At 35.2% G+C, this 17,163-nt stretch overlaps 2 protein-coding genes across 2 annotated transcripts; one reads left to right on the forward strand and one right to left on the reverse strand.

Moving 5' to 3' along the window:
• Positions 1–2,462: 2,462 nt before the first annotated feature.
• LOC111776804 (U-box domain-containing protein 13-like) lies at positions 2,463–6,920 on the reverse strand. Its single transcript, XM_023656181.1, has 5 exons — positions 6,406–6,920; positions 5,552–5,668; positions 4,742–5,197; positions 3,044–4,178; positions 2,463–2,697 (listed from the first exon to the last, which is right to left on the reverse strand). The coding sequence occupies exons 1-4, from the start codon at positions 6,676–6,678 to the stop codon at positions 3,048–3,050; spliced, it is 1,977 nt and encodes a 658-aa protein (XP_023511949.1). The 5' UTR covers positions 6,679–6,920; the 3' UTR covers positions 2,463–2,697; positions 3,044–3,047.
• Positions 6,921–13,236: 6,316 nt separating this feature from the next.
• On the forward strand, positions 13,237–16,316 carry LOC111776823 (putative E3 ubiquitin-protein ligase XBAT31). Its single transcript, XM_023656205.1, has 8 exons — positions 13,237–13,545; positions 13,653–13,712; positions 13,799–13,870; positions 13,943–14,064; positions 14,140–14,280; positions 14,352–14,459; positions 14,549–14,804; positions 15,650–16,316. Exons 1-8 carry the CDS (start codon positions 13,366–13,368, stop codon positions 16,055–16,057), a joined length of 1,347 nt encoding a protein of 448 aa, XP_023511973.1. The 5' UTR covers positions 13,237–13,365; the 3' UTR covers positions 16,058–16,316.
• Positions 16,317–17,163: the final 847 nt, after the last annotated feature.

Here is a 17,163-nt window from a genome sequence, read left to right on the forward strand (position 1 = left end):
TTAAAAAAAAAAAAAAAAAAAAAAAAAAAAAAAAAACATAACATAAATAATCTTAGATCGTGCTGTCTTTTGCCTTGTAATGTTTTTTTTTTCTTTTTCTGTCGAATTATTTGTTTAATGTCACATNGTATGAGATGTTTATGGGGTTTTATGATCTGGCTTGCATTAATTTAATTCAATTTAAAAATTTTTGGAATTGTAATCATTAATTTAAGATTAATGTATGAACATCGATTAATAAAGTTTTTTCGACGATTATATTGATATTTTCGTAAGTCTATAAATTTGATATTAACATAATGGGTAGAATCGACATTTCCATTATATAGTAAGAAAATTCACAAAAATTTGGTCGTGGATGTTAGACGAACACGACTCTCCACAATGGTATGATATTGTCCACTTTGAGTGTAAGTTCTCATGACTTTGCTTTGTGCTTCCCGAAAGGCCTCAAACCAATGAAGTTAGTATTCCTCACTTATAAACCCACGATCATTCCCTAAATTAGTCGATGTGGGACTTCCATCATCCAACAGTGGAGAGCTAAATTGGGTTGCATTTAGGTTCTTCAGTTTTCGAACTCAACAATTCTACTCGTGAGTTGTCTCTCTCCCGCCTTCTCCTCGACAACAACCCACCACTGATGTCGGTCGTCAAGGTCTTAAGGCCCATTGGTAGAATCGTAGAACTATGTTATCATTGTTGTAAGTGTTTGTCATGAGATCATCTGGTTGGATATCGATGATAAATTAAATTACTATAATCTATTAGACAAAACCCATTAGTAGTTAACATTAAAAAAAACGAAAAATTGTCGAATTTAAAAACTAAATTAACGTAGAGATTTGGTGGAAGAATTAAGGTGGCCGCCGCCCCTCTCCCGGCGGTTGATTCTTGTCTGAAAAAGCTGTCTGCGAATGGCTTTAACAGCCCACACTCTTTAATGCTCATTTACCTCGGTAAAGAGAAATATCTCCGACTCTTTCTTTTACCATCAATCATTCTTGGTTATAAGCTCATGATCATTCCCTAAATTAGCCGATGTGTAACTTTCATGAAGGGTAGGATTTTGAGTCGGGGAAAGAGGAGAAAGAAAACAAAAGAAAGTACGAGTGGATGTGAATCGAGTAAATTCTAGAAGAAAATGTGTGTCATCGAGAGGTATTCATGTTGTTGGGACTAATTTAGGGAATGATCATGAGTTTATAAGTAAGAAATACATGTGAGGGTTTATATCCAGAGTGGACAATACCATACCGTTGTAACACGTGTATGTTTGGACGTGTTATTGTTATTATTATGAGGGAAAGAGGGGATAGAATTGGGCAATGGGAGGGAATTTGAAAGTGCTTTAGGAAAGGAAGAAGAGCAAAAGCTGCAAAGGGAAAGGGAAAGGGAAAGGGAAAGTGGTTACTGTGTGCGAAAAGGAAGGAAATGAAAGCAATGAAAGCAACAATTATGGGCACAGAAATTTATGCTCGCTCTTTTCTCCACTGACCCACACGCTTACGCTTACCCTCTTTCTTTTTCTTTTTCTTTTTCTTTTTCTTTTTCTTTTTCTTTTCCCACTTTTCTTAACTAATTTCTCTAGTCGGTTCCCGCTAGGGTAAGTAGGAGGAAGATCATGAGTTTATAAATAAGCAATATTATCTTGTTGGTATGAAAAGCAAAGTCACGAGAGTTAAAAAGAATAATATAATATCATTGGGGAGGGTTTGTGATTCCGAACACTTCCGTCCCAGTTAAAAAAAGAAAATAAAGGGAAAAGAAAAAGATTATTCTCTTCTTATTCCTAGCTGAGCTGGCAAATGTTTTAGTGGTGGATAATGATTTTTTAGACCAAATTTGTTTGTTGGATTAATATTGATTTTTTAGACCAAATTTATCTGTTGGATTAATATTATCTAATATATTTACTGGCCTACTAAGTTATTTAAAATAACACGTTTTTATTAAAAGATATATTTTTTTTCTTAGAATTGCTAATTCAAAATTAATTTAATGGTCATTGGTGAAAGTTCATGTGTTTGTAGTAAAAAAAAAAAAAAAAAAAAAAAAAAAAAAAAAAAAAAAAAAAAAAAAAAAAAAAAAAAAAAAAAAAANAAACAACAAATTGGATAATAAAATTACGTTATATTTTCTCTTTTAAAAAACAACAAATTGGAATTATTTTCTCTTTTAAAAAACAACAAATTGGAATGGAATTCCAATCGTGTTGTGATGGAATATTGATCTTCTAGTCAAATAGTTAAATGAAGATGTTTTAAAAAGGTGAAATAAAGAAAAACCCATTTAAAAAGGAAAAAGAAAAAGGCAAAAGGCAAAAGATGATATAAAAAAAAAAAAGCCAAAATTACCTCCTTTTTTTAAAATTAAATTAATTACTATTATATTAACTATACAACATTTCAAGATAAAATGTAACCCAATCCCCCTCTAATTTCTTTAATTTTAGGCTCAACTTAATTAATAAACTCAATTGCTTTATTATGTGTTTAAATAATTTACGTAATTCGATAAAAATATCCCAAGAGAAAGGAGGGGGTAAAAGTGGAATCCAGATTTTCTGGTCAACCATGGGATGCGTCGTACATTGACTTGTCCACTCAACAATCGTCTTCAAGCCAATCCCAGAACGACGTGTCGGCACAGCGGTGGGCCGGCGGCTCCCTTTTTCCTTCACCGGCGAGGGCATTTCTAGAAGCAGAAGAAGAATATACTTAGGAACTAAGTGATTAAAAAAATTAGGCTAATTTGCCCAAATAAACTGCAGTTTTATAATTCGATTTAGAATCATCAATTTACAACCATCTGAGGGCGAATATCGTTCTACTTTCTAGTAATATGGGCTCTCATGAGTTGTCCTTGGAAGTTAAGTTCCTCTCACACAAATTAAAGGAAGGAATTTATAATTTACAAATTAAGTTTGGGTGGTGATCTTCCACCTCCATGAACACACAGAGTTGCCTTCCTTGGACGTGTATGATGAAACAAAGAAAGAGAAAGAAAGGCAACAATGGAAGAGACAATGGGAAGAAAAAACCTGGTTAGCTTTCGACGTTTCCGATTGTGGGAGGTGGCGGTGGTGGTAGCAACAGCCGGGTCTGAACCTCAGCCTCTTTCTGCTGCTCAGTAAACCTGTTTATTTGGTCAAGCAATTGTGTTGCTTTTCGCTTACCTCTATCTGTGCCATTTTCAGCCAAATCTATAAGCAAACTAATCACTCCGAGCTCCTTTGCTTCCACGATATGCCGTTGGTCTCCGGTGCAAATATGCATCAAAACTGCAGCTGCATTTTCTCTGTTCCTAGGGGATCCTGTTCCAATGAGAGCTACTAAAGTGGGGACGGATTCGGCAGCGCCAATGGCAGCCCGACCTTCGGAATTGCTGGCCAGTATGGCTAGAATAGCCAGGGCCTCATCTACCATCCCTATTCTAGATTCTGTCAACAGCTGCATCAATATGGAAACAACACCACCCCTGACTGCCTTTACTTTGTTCCCTTGGTAGAAACATAAGTTGAAAAGAGCGGTTGCAGCGTCCTTCTTCCCCCTCTGAGTACCTTCATTGAGCAGTGCAATAAGTGGTGGAATGGCTCCTGATGCGCCAATCATTACTTTATATTCATCTACAACAGAAAGGCTGAAAAGAGTGGCTGCAGCATTTTCACGTGCTTCCATACTCCCCCACTTCAGCACATGGACTATGCCAGGCGCTGCCCTACAGGACATGATACTTCTCTTATTATTGTCACAAATTGAAAGGTTAAGCAATGCTGTCACGGCATGTTCTTGAGTGAGGGGGTCGGTTGTTGAAAGGAGGTCAACAAGGAGAGGGATTGCACCAGCTTCAGCAATGGCTACACGATTATTTGCATTGCGTTTGGCTAGAAGGCGAATCTCACCCGCAGCAGATCGCTTGTCTTCAATGTTAGCTGATGTGAGTTTGTGGAGTAGAGCTTCATACTTAGAGCGTTCAGCAGGATTTGTAAATTCACTGGGCTGAGAACTGCTGGAACGTTGTGGTGGTTCAATTCCATTGGCCTCGCACCATTGAGCTATGAGACTGCGTAAAACATAATTTGGTGTAAGAATTTTGCTAGTGAGGACTTGTTGAGTTTTTGGGCATGTCGAGTGTCCATCTGCCAGCCACTTCTCAATGAAAGTACGTTCATAGGTCTACCAGAAAAAAAAAAAAAAAACGGAGACTGCATTAGGAATTATTTGCTGCAAGATCAACATGTTAAGTTTTATTCGAAGTAATGAATGCAACGATTAGATAGAAGACTAAATTGTGAGTTTCACATTGAATATCAATGTGTAAGGCAAGTCTAGATAGGATTATGCAGGTTCGTATTCAGGAACCAAATTGAGGATCCCAATAGATAGCAGCTTTACGTCCAACCAGTGAAAAAAATGTGAGTCTGTTTTCTCGATGTTATAATTTTCATCTAGTAGCACCTAGCAGACACTATGTAATTGAGTCCATCTACGTCTCATTTAGTAGATAAGCACCTACTACCTTCCCTAAGGTTAAAGATTTGATCTCCCATCCCTAGGTTGTTGAACTAAAATGGAAAAAGAAAAAACCCCACATAGTTGGGAATGGAGTATGTGGTAGAAAGCTATTTCATCTGGACAATAAAGATCATAGGGGGAAGAACAGGGTTTTTTTTTAAAAATGTTTAGGAGCAATCATGTTCTAAAAGAGGTAAGAATCAGGCAACAGAATACGAAGATACCTGTCCGGTGGAGACAATAACAGGATCTTTCATCAAATCCAGGGATATGGGGCACCGAAAGTCTTCAGGTATGTGAAGGGACGATATATCTTTCTTACCAGCAGTCGCTTGTCTACCAGTGCGAGGATGACTTTGTTCTTTAGAAGAAGCGCCAATTTCAGGGTTTTCAGTTAGCATAAAATCTTTTATTTTCTTCAATAGTATTGACATTTTCTCAAATCTCCCCCCTGGATCTCCATCACTGGCCGAAACCATTTCATGCAAGGCAAGAGACTCTTGAGTAAGATCATCTACGTTCATCAACTGCAACTTTTCAGCCAGTCCCTTCAAGATAGAAGGATCAGTAGCTAAGTCTTTGCTGTTGTTATAGAGAGTGTGGAGATTAGAATACAGCTCGACATCCTGTGCATCATTCCTTCCTCTAGCTCTTTTGAATTGAGAGAGGACAAGCTCAACCTGGATGCATTAAGAGTTAGACTTACATACACTGGTATATAAAACTTTTATTGGGCATTCAAACCTCATGATACTTTTAATTGTCGGCTCCCTTGATAGTTTTGCCGGTACAACTTAGGAAAGTAATACATAAGTTGATGAGAACTCTAAGGTCATACCTAATTGTTAAGCTTCTACTTCCATGGCACACGGTTCAATCGGTAAAGATTCTAAGTTATAATCTTCCAACAATCAAAAGCGGTAGAAAACAAGTCCCATGAGTGAAGAAATATAATATTCTTAATTTTAAGCCTCATTTCTAGGATATCATTTCAAAGATATTAAGAACAAAATGAGCGATGATAAATCCTCTACCTGCTCCTTAACTTCATCAGATATGTCAAGATCTACATGTGAAATTTCATTCAAAGCTTGCTCTAGTCTTGCTGACAACTCTTGAAATTGATTCAAAAGTTGCTCTCTCTCCAAGGCCTGCAGTTTAAATTGAGAAACAGATTAGAACAAGGGCAGTAGAACAAAATAATAATAATAATACGTTTATAGAGCATAAAAGGAGAAACTATCTTGATCTACTGTTGAGATTCGTCTCACATCAGTTTTCCCCATATTCTGAAAAACCATGATGGTTAATTAAGAATAAATTTAGAATTTAGGCGCAACATAAACCATATATTCGCACAATGAAAGATTCAAGTATAGATCACATAGAGTAAGCCCTAGAGAAATCGAAAATTACACCGTAACCGGCATTATTGGTAAATTAATACGTGGTTTACTGCAAAACAAAGGATTCAAACTCGGCTGCTAATTTAGCCCAACGTTTGAACTCCAATTTTCCGAAATCATCGTTCCTAAAATGCAACAATCGCAACATAAATGCCGCCTGATCGAATTAAATTTAGGCATTAGCACGTGTGGCTGAACCAGGATTCTCTTCTAATGGAAGGCGGCCATCAAAACATTATTTCCAAGTGTTGAACCCCAGTTTACGGCCAAATCAAAATGTTGTGTATCGAATACAAATGTTAACGAAGGTAAGTACGCTCAGAAAATCATAATAGCCGATAATCCGCTTTGCCAAACAGATAACCAAAGCAAAGACAGAGAAAATACCAAATCGGAACGAAATCCGCCAATTCAAACCATCGCAGAGCAGAACAGGCCACGCTAATTAAACAAATACCACACAAACAGTAAAGTAAACGCACCAGATAAATCTTGCTCCCCTCCGTCCCAAGTCTAAGCAACTCCTTGGTAGATTCCATAGCTTTCTTCAACGAAACAAGAGCTCCCACGGTATTGTCCGGCAGCGCCTGCTTCATATCCCTCATCTCCTCAAACATTGGGATCAACAGCTTCAGTCGCCTAGCTAGATTACAATACTGCTTTCTGACCGCGTACCTGTAATCTGAGATCAAAGCTACGTCGTTCACCAAGTCGATCAAACTCCGAAAGAAGCCGCCATTGTTCTCCTCCTCCATAATCTCTCAATCTAAACAAAAATCTCACAAAATAACCGTCTACAACAAACACAAACAAAAAAAGGAAAGAAAACGCATCAAATTCTCCAAAATCTTTGCGTGTTCGCCAGCCGAGCCTCGCCGTGATGTTGAAAAAATCTCATCCTAATCGTCCCCGTTGGAGAGAAAGCAGCTTCCATTAGGAAAGACGAAGACTCAAGAAAGAGAAAGGAAGAGATGCGGGAAGAGAGAGAGAGAGCAAGATTTTTTTTCGCTTTTATATTTTCAGTTAAATTACGCGCTTCCTGCAAAAATGACCTTAAAAATAATAATAATAATAAAAAACTTTAATATATATTTAACTACTGGATGTGTAATTACGTATTTAAAATTTAAAAATTATTATTTATTTATTTATTTATTTTCACGAATAAATCTTTAATTCATAAAAATTAAAATGTAATAATACAAATAAATAGATATTTAAAAAAAAAATTAAAAATTATGGAATAAATTTATGGGTTAAACTTTATTAATGTTTTTATTTATTTATTTTAATTTTCGTTCCTTTTAAGAAATTGAAATCCGGCGGCTGGTGAAATAGTCAACACAGCAGCCGCCGATGAGTGGGCGTGAATAATGGGAGTCCGGCGGCGCGGCTAATGAATGGGTAAAAGTCGGTTTGGGTGAGGTGGGCTGGGTCGGGTCCAAATGGCAAATAAAATAATTGTGGGGGCCATTTTGCAATGCGTTTAACACAATACCTAATTATTATCTGTCCTGAAAAGCAAAGTAATTAGCGACGGCAACAATAATTGAACGTAATTAATTGACTTCCAATTTTAACTGCTAATTTTGTTTTATTTTCCTCTCTGTCCCACCGTTGATTCCGGTGACAGGTCGATTTAATTTATATAATATTTATTAGTTCGAATTAATTTCTACGGCGATTTAAATATTTTTGTTAGAACCCCGATCAATTCGTGACTTTTATAAACAATTTTGAATACAAAATACAAATTGTTTATTAATATTATAATGAAAAAACGACATAATAATTTTAAATTCGAAGCAATATTTTTAATTTTTAAATTTATTTTGAAAAAAATGCATACGAACTTTGAAATTGTCCTAAAAAAATATTTATTTAATTTAAATACAAGATATCGTTGATCATTACTATTTATTTAATTTCAAATATATGGTTTAAATAATTTAAATAATTAATTTTTATGGCATCAAATTTTAAATTAAAATATTAATTATTGGCGTTAAATTTCATCTTATTTAATTAAATTAAAAATTATTTTATTCGATTAAATTTTAATAAGCCCAATTGTAATTAGTTAGAGCATTAAAATTTTCGGTATATAAAAATATTACAAACCGACGGAAATAAAACAGTGGAATAACAAAAGACAAGTTGATTTGGTCAGAAATGTAATTTCACCTGCAAACAAATCAGACCGGTCCAAGAAACTCGGGGGCCCAATTCCTTGACTATCAAACCTACGCCATGACTTAATTTTAAAAATTGATAGAAATAAAATAAAATAATCGGACGGCTAGGACCCTCCGAGCTTTGAATAAATCCAAACTCTACACGTGGCATATAGATTTCTCTACCGTCAGATCAACTGCCTAGCCTGGCAAGAATTAAACAAATACACGTGGACCGCAGGCACTTTTGATAGTTGGAAACGTGGCGGAATTTGATTGGTTGGAGGCGAAAGCCTAGGATCAGTCTGATCAAGTTACCCAATCAGGAAAGTCCACCGATTCAACGGTGGGCCCGGAGCGATTTAAAGTCGTTGCCAAACATGTGTCTGGACGCGAAAACAAGGCCTGTATGCCACGTGTAAGGCCGTGATTGTTCGGTCAAAATTCTCCAAATCAAATAAACTAAAATTAGGGGTATTTAAGAAATTAATAGGACAATTTATTATGTTTAAGATACAATTTTAGTTTATAGCGTTTATTTTTATATTTATTTAATTCTATTAATTTTTAAATATTTGTCTAATATATGGTCGACCTATTTAATATTTTTTTTAAATTTAGTGTAATGTCGAGAGTTCAAAATTATATTATATATATAAATTTATATCTATCCGAACAATTAATTTAATTTTTTTTTTAACATGTCACCAGATATATTTGACCAAAGTTAAAATATTAAAAATTTATTAGCGGTAAAGATCAATAATTTATTAAAATTTAAATATTAAAATAAAAAAATGTATTAATTAAATAGAAAAATGTATAATATTTAAAATTAAAAAAAAATAAAAATTAATTACTCTTTAAATTATTAATTTAAATTCGCTCATGGGCCGATCATAGTGGGCCTAAATTCTAAGTAAAGCCCAACATTCTTTCGCTTCTTCAGGCAGAAGCGACCCATCCGCGTCTTCTCTTACACAGTCGAGTGGCGATGAATTTTTGGTTGGAAAGAAATGGTGCAATTACATGAGCGGAAGAATCCGGCGAGCTTGCCGGAGCTGATCGGCGGTTCCGTAGTCTCTCTAACACTTGCTTTGCGAACTCAATGTATCCAGTTTCTTGTTCCTAACTTCTTCTCCGATTTGTCCGCCTTCATTCAACTACCATTTTCAGGTCTCTCTCTCAATCTCTCTATATAGTGTTCTTCTTTGGAGCTTGATTGATGGTTGCCATTAACTGTGAGGTTATTTTAGTTCATCTTCTTCAGATGCAATTTTCCGAAGTTTAGTTTTAGAAATTGAATTCCTCTATAAACAGAAAGCCTAAGCTGAATTTTCAGATTTGGCGAAGTATGAACTTCTTGATGGAGATGGAACTAGGTTAGAGGTTTGTCTCTGCATTCTTTGCCTTGGTTGCTGACTGCTACTTGTATTATCATGCTTAGGATTGGTAAGAATCCGTTCCTTTGCATCTCCTTCAGATGCAATTTCCCAAAGCGTATTTCTGTCATTTGTAGTTCATTTGGAGGCAGTTACTTTTAGGTGACGCAGTTCATTAAGATATAGTTTTCCTAGAAATGTGATAGATCTTTTACTGCTTTTAGGTGGTGTTCTTCGTCTGGCATATAATATTGTATCTGCTTCAATATTAGAACAGATGAATGGGTAAGTTCCTGACTGCTATGGCCCTAAAGGAGTGAGTAGAACAAACACTATTTGACACAATACTATTCTAATTGATCTTTTTTTTCGATGTAGTCAGTAAATTTTAATATTAATATGTTGTATACCTATTAGATACAAAATTAGAAGTTCGTGAATCCATACAAAATTTCAGAACCTATTAGACACAAAGTTGAAGGTTCATAGGTATATTTGACACTTTAAATTTAAAGATCCATCAAACACTACCACACATGCTTTGTAGATTGCAAACAAACTCAGTGTAACAGAGTCGTTTCCACACACTTATAAAGAATGTTTCGTTTCTCCCCAATGTGGGATCTCACAATTCATCCTCCTTGTGGGCCCACCGTCCTTGCTGGCACACCGTCGGGTGTTTGGCTCTAATACCACGTCATATAAAGAATGTTTCGTTCCCCTCTTCAACCAACGTAGGATCTGACACACCGTTTGACTAATAGAACTTAATAGAACTTACCTGCTTTCATAAAGCTTTTTCTTTCAATGTTTTGTTCATTTCACCACATGGGTCAACCTCTGTTTCAGATTCACTGGAAGAGGAACTCAGAATTTCAAATTTTGTTCATTCTGAGCAGGGTAAGATTACATTGCAGAGCTTTATGACTTCAGTTATAGGAATGAATATTTTTATATAATTTTGTGTAACTCGGTCCTCAGGCCAAAGGTCCAGTGAAATGAGGTTCAGAAACCCATATGACAAAGGAGTTTTACAGAATGTGGAGGAGTTTATGGCGTCAAAACGATGAGAGTGGTGTTATAACGGACCACTCTCGGACAACGAATTCATACTGGTTTCTGTAATTTTCTGTGCCTCATATCTTATATATTCTTAAAGAACATATAGGAAACAAAGCATGCTCGATCATAATTCCTACTACTCATTACCAGCTAGTGTTTTTTGGTTTCTACTTACCCCTAACCACTCTATTTAGTTCCAAGCTTTGTGTCCTCAGGAAATTTGATTAGCATAGACCGAGTTTCGAACACAAAGGAGCAACTTACAATCTCACTGTCAAGGAGAATCAAGTTCATTGAAGCAACCATATAAGTCCATCTCTCTTCTTACTTGCTTATTCTCTTATGCTTTTTGTTATACTTAGAAAATGAAGGCTATTGTGAGATCCACGTCGGTTGGAGATGGGAATGAAGCATTTCTTATAAGGGTGTGGAAACCTCTCCTTTGTAGACGTGTCTTAAAACTGTGAGGCTCACGGTGATACGTAATGAGCCTAAGCGGACAATATCTGCTAGCTGTGGGCTTAAGCTATTACATATGGTATCAGAGCTAGTCACCGGGCGGTGTGCCAGCGAAGATGCTGGCCCCAAGGGAGTGGATTGTGAGATCTCACATCGGTTGGAGAAGGAAACGAAGCATTTCTTATAAATATGTGGAAACTTCTCCCTAGTAGACCCTTTCTAAAACTATTAGACTGACTGCGATACGTAACAAGTCTAAGCAGACAATATCTACTAGCGATAAGCTTGAGCTATTATAGTTATATAAGTAGATTGGTCCGGTAACATACCGAAGATTTATACAAATAGTTAATGGAAGTGGCAGTGAGCAACTAGGATAGGGAGTGAGCTTACTGCGTTTGAGATTAGAGCATGAGATTAAGAGAATAATTAGGCTAAGTATGCAAATATTAAGACCAGGAAAAGAAAAAGATCTGAAAGGGGACAACAATTATGATAACAAAATGGTAATTCTTAGTAACACAGTAAAAAGTTAGTTACTCTTAGAGAGTAATAAGTTAAAAAGAAACATTGTGTTTGCTTTACTTAGACCTTATTATTAAACCCTTTAATCTCTTACCATTTTAGGGGGTGGGTGAAAAGAGTTTTGGATGCTGGAAGTAGGGAATGCCAGCATTAAAGACTTCAATTAAGAGAAAAAGCCAATTTTATAGGCTCTAGGCTTATGCTCATACTCCCTAGACTTTGTTCTTTTTAAAGAAATTAATGATATAACTTAGGTTATGAGCATAATTTCGGACCGAATATAAATAGATTAAAACTATAGCTCGGTCCTTTATTCTAAGTATTTCAAGTATTTGAAGATCTTGGTACTTTAAAATTTTGATTATTTTAGTCATTTACTTTCTTCTTATCTCGTTTGGTGTATCTTAGGATAAGAACACCACATTTGTAAGGATTGTTCTACGATCTCGGGTAGAAAATATTTCAAAGATTACTAATTATTTGAAGTTTTCTCACTCTCGAATTACGTGCTATATGCGCCGTTATTTCATTTTCAAAGTTGTTAAGTTTCATAAATTAAAACTATAGGCTATAAAAAGAAATTAAAGTAGAGAGTATCAAATTTGACAATAAATTACAAAAATAATGTAACGTTGAGTTGTAACTCGTTTATCATCTTGCTTTTTATGCAATGAAGGTGTTAAGTCGTGCTATACAAATTCCATTCTAAATTCAATTTATCTTCTTTTTAATCTTTATTCATATTAATTTGTATACACATATTTTGTTTCAACTCTCGTAACCTTATTTTAAAAAAATAATTTTCATCTCGCTTACATTTTGTTTTTATCTCGTCTTTATATTTCTAAATATTACCTTTTTGCCCTTGATTTCTGGGTTTTGTTTCCAATAGTTCCTAGGATTCAAGATACTCACTTCCATATATGTTGTATTGAGTTAATTTATATTAACTATTTAAAAGAATTAAATTAATTATAAATAAATTAGGTTTAACTAATTTTTCATAACAATCAAAATTAATTAATTAGTGAAAACATCACAAATTGAAAATTAATGAAAAATTTGGGATAAAATTGTAAAATATTGAGACTTAAGGGACTAAATGAAATTAGATTTAAAACTTATATGGACCACAAAATTCTGTTTTTAATTCAAAATTTCATTATTTTTTAATTTTATTTTTTAAAAAAGAAATAGTAATGTGAATTGATGTTTTCTTCGAACTAAAGTGGAAGAAATATATTATTCATTTCCTTTTTCTCGAAAAGACAAATAAACAATTTACCATTATTTTCTTAAAAAATTACAAAAAAAAAAATTAATATAAAATAGCAAAATAATTAAATTCAAAGGCCTGCTCTCCTTGATTTACTAAAATTATTATTTAATAAAATTAACCTAATTTTTTAGATAAGTGCAAAGCATCACATAATTTAATTTTTAAAAAATTAGTAAAATAAAAAAGAAAATCAAATTTAAAGAAATTAATTAATCAATATTAGTGTATGACTTGTTGGCCAATTCCGCAACATTAGGAATCTGTCTGCCCGAAAAATATCTGATCTCTGCCCGCAGTCACCATTCCAACTGCCCTTACTGGTACGGTCAGCTTCTCTCTCTCTTTCTCTCTTTCTCTCTCCCCCCAATTTCATGCTTCTCCATTACCCCCTTTTGGGACCCGATAGTATTTAGTAATGGTCCTTATGGACCTCTTCGTCTCCCATGGCAGTGGCCTCCATTTCTGATTAAAGTGGTGCTTTAATGGAGGTCGGAGGCTACGGCGGTGGCCTCTGTTGAGTTGCTTCTGCTCTGTACTGAGCGATTTGAACAGAGGAAGAAGATGGGCCAGGGGCTGAGTTGCGGTGCGAGTCATGAGAATGGATTGTTTAGTGCTGTGCAGTGTGGAGATTTGGCGATGGTTGAAGTTTTCTTGAAGAACAAACCATCTCTGTTGCTTAATACCACTCTTTATGATCGTCAATCTCCGCTTCATATTGCCGCTGCAAATGGTCAGATCGAGGTCTGTTCTTGTGTTTTGCTCGTTGTTTGATCGGGATTTCGTTTGATTTCGTTTCATTTTGGTGATTATTTCGTTTGATTTTGAGTGAGATGTTTTGTCATTGTTAGATCCTCTCTTTGCTTTTGGAACGATCTGTTAATCCGGATTTGTTGAATCGTCACAAACAGGTGGGGGATTCTTCTTTGAATTTGAATTTGAATGATCAGTTACTTTGAAATTGTTTTTGATTCCTGAATGTGTATATTTGTTTCAGACTCCGCTTATGTTGGCAGCAATGCATGGGAAGATCTCCTGTTTGAGGAAGCTCCTTGAAGTTGGAGCAAATGTATAGATTCCATTTCTTTTGAGGTTTACAAATCCTGATTTGAAATACTAATTTATGCGCAAATCGTTTCAGATTTTGAAGTTTGATTCCCTTAACGGGCGAACTTGCTTGCATTATGCTGCTTATTATGGCCATTTTGATTGCCTAGAAGCCATTCTTTCTGCAGCTCAATCAAGCCCTGTAGCTGCTTCCTGGTACTTATTGCTCCTTTTAACAAATACCTCTTCAATTTTCTGCCCAAAATCATTGATTAACTTGTTATGAAATAGGGGATTTGTACGATTTGTGAATATTAGAGATGGTAAGGGAGCAACCCCTTTGCACTTAGCAGCTCGTCAAAGACGACCTGAATGCATTCATTTTCTGTTGGATAATGGAGCTCTTGTTGGTGCTTCAACTGGTGGATATGGGTACTTTTCTATAACAAGTATTTTCAGCTTTCTTTCGTTTAAAGTTGGATTTAACAAGTTTCTATGAACAGATGCCAAGGAAGTACACCCCTTCATTTGGCAGCCCGTGGGGGGTCTTTGGATTGCATTAGGGAATTGTTGGCTTGGGGTGCAGATCGTCTTCAAAGAGATTCCTCTGGGTATCATAGAACACTTATTGATATCATAATCTTGCTTTAGCTGCATGAACGCCCACCTAATTAACGCCCCGCTCTCGTTCTATATACAGGAGAATTCCTTATGTAATTGCTATGAAGCATAAACATGGAACCTGTGCAGCCTTGCTGAATCCTTCATCCACTGAGCCGCTTGTTTGGCCATCACCCTTGAAATTTATCAATGAGCTTAATCAAGAAGCAAAAGCTTTATTAGAACAGGCTTTAATGGAGGCCAACAGGGAGAGAGAGAAGAGCATCTTGAAGACAAATTCTCATGAATTTTCCTCTCCATCACATTCTGATGCAGTGGACGACAGTTTGTCTGAGGTAATCAAGAATTTGTTTGTCATTATAGTATGTCTTTAACTTATTGAGTAGGTTTTAAACACGATAGCTGTTCATTATTCGACGTTATGAAGTTGCGTTTAGATTCAAAATTTTCGAGTAAGAATTTATGAAACAAAGCTATGGTGACTGATAGGATTTCGAAGCTTTTGGAACCCTTCATCAGGTCACTTGGTGGTGTTTTGTCCTTGCACACCATTAGTGGCATTGCTTTCCCAATTTGGCGGCTTTCACTTTACATCTGAAAGCATCTCTGATGTAATTTGGTCTTCTCATTTGTTTTCTTAGAGAGCTTTTTGATCTTAGGCTGTTAGAAGACACGTGATGAATGGTCCCAATATCTGCAGTTTCAATTATCAACTCTCTTTACTTCTGAGCTGTGGAAAATTATTATTAGCATTGCTTCTCCTCTGTAATAGTCTAAGTCCACCGTTAGTAGATATTGTTGTTTCTGGGCTTTTCCTTTCGAGTTTTCCCTCAAGATTTTAAAACGCGTCTGTTAGGGAAAGATTTTCACACCCTTAGAAGGAATGCTTTGTTCCTCTCTCCAACCGATGTGGGATCTCACGTCCCCACTCTGTAATAGTCTAAGTCCACCGTTAGTAGATATTGTTGTCTTTCGGGTTTTCCCTCAAGGTTTTAAAACGTATCTGTTAGGGAAAGATTCTCACACCCTTAGAAGGAATGTTTCGTTCTTCTCTCCAACCGAGGTGGGATCTCACGTCCCCACTCCTTTTTACTGTGATTCTGTCATTCCATTGATTAGGTGAGATTTTGAATTGCTTTTGAGATCTTTTTATGCATTGGGAAACTTTACTTCTTTGCAGATCAGTGATGGAGATGCAGAGCTATGCTCCATTTGCTTTGAGCAACCTTCCACAATTGAAGTCGAAAACTGTGGCCATGTCATGTGTGCTCAATGCACTCTTTCCCTTTGCTGCCATAGCAAACCGAACCCAGCCACGGCGTGCTTGACGCCTCCGGTTTGCCCGTTTTGCCGAAGCAACATTATCCACTTAGTTGTCAAGAAAACTAAAACAAAGGAGGAAGTTGACGACCATGAAACCAACAACTCCAAGCAGAGAAAGGGAAGGAAGTCCCACAACTTCAGTGAAGGTGGCAGTAGTAGCTTCAAAGGGTTATCGTCGATGACCTCATTTGGGAAGATCAGCGGTGGTCGGAGCTCAGGACGAATAGCTGCAGAAGAGGATCAATTCGTTGATAAGCTTGGTTAAACCAAGATCCTTTTTCCCGCATTGTCAAAAGATCAAAAGTTTGAATTACTTAGACTTTTGACGTCTGACGTCGGACCCTATCAAATACATAAAACATAGAACGAACAAAAAAAAAAAAAAATTGCTTGTAGAATTGGGAAATGAGAGAGATATTAAGCAAAGAAATGAGTTGGGTTGGTGACCTTTTATCTGTGTGGGTCATGTTTTGTTGTAATATGGTTTGTCTAAATTTATATTGAAAAAGTCAAAGTAAAAAAAATATATTAAAAAGAATGAAAAATATCTAAATTCTTGAAGGAGTCAAGGTAGGGGTCACGTGGGTGTAGGGGGGTCACGTGAGGGTGTCTTCAATTAAATAATAAATGATTGGGATAATTAATAATATTTTATGACGTCAGACTTGTAAGGAACACGAGAAGGGGGAGATGTTGACACGTGGAAGTTACGTGGAGGAAAGGGTTAAGAACGACGCGTACAAGGCTGATTCTAATAATGTATTCCGCGATTTCGTTATCAGTCAATTGCGTAAACTTTTCATTTACTAATAAAATAAAATGCCAAATTAAGTTTTTTTTTTTTTTTTTTTTTTTTTTTTTTTTTNATTATTAGCTTAATAATTATATGAAATCATATTGAAAATGAGTCATCACTCCAAATAATATTTGTATAAATGAGTTAGGTCATTAGGTGGAGCTTCCTATTATTATTATTATTTTAATTTTTCTGTTATTTCAAATATATTATTATTACTATTATTCGTATAATATAGTTTTCAAGAAACTTCTCAAATATAAACACAAAAAAAAAAAAAAAAAAAAAAAAAANTTTCATGATGTGAAATTCTTTTGAATTAAAAAAGTATTTTAGTTATTATTATTATTATTACTATTCATTTTTTTATATTTGAATTTAAAAATATTCTATGGAATATCATGGATTTGTATTTTAAAAATAAAAAATAAGAATATAAACTAAGTTATAATTTACACATACCAAAATTATCCATATAAAATGGTAAAATATTGATAAAATAATATATCCTAAAAGTGCAAAAAAAAAAAAAAAAAAAAAAAAAAAAAAAAAAAAAAAAAAAAAAAAAAAAAAAA

This window comes from Cucurbita pepo, chromosome LG16, assembly GCF_002806865.2.
Source record: "Cucurbita pepo subsp. pepo cultivar mu-cu-16 chromosome LG16, ASM280686v2, whole genome shotgun sequence".
Taxonomy (NCBI): Eukaryota; Viridiplantae; Streptophyta; class Magnoliopsida; order Cucurbitales; family Cucurbitaceae; genus Cucurbita; species Cucurbita pepo.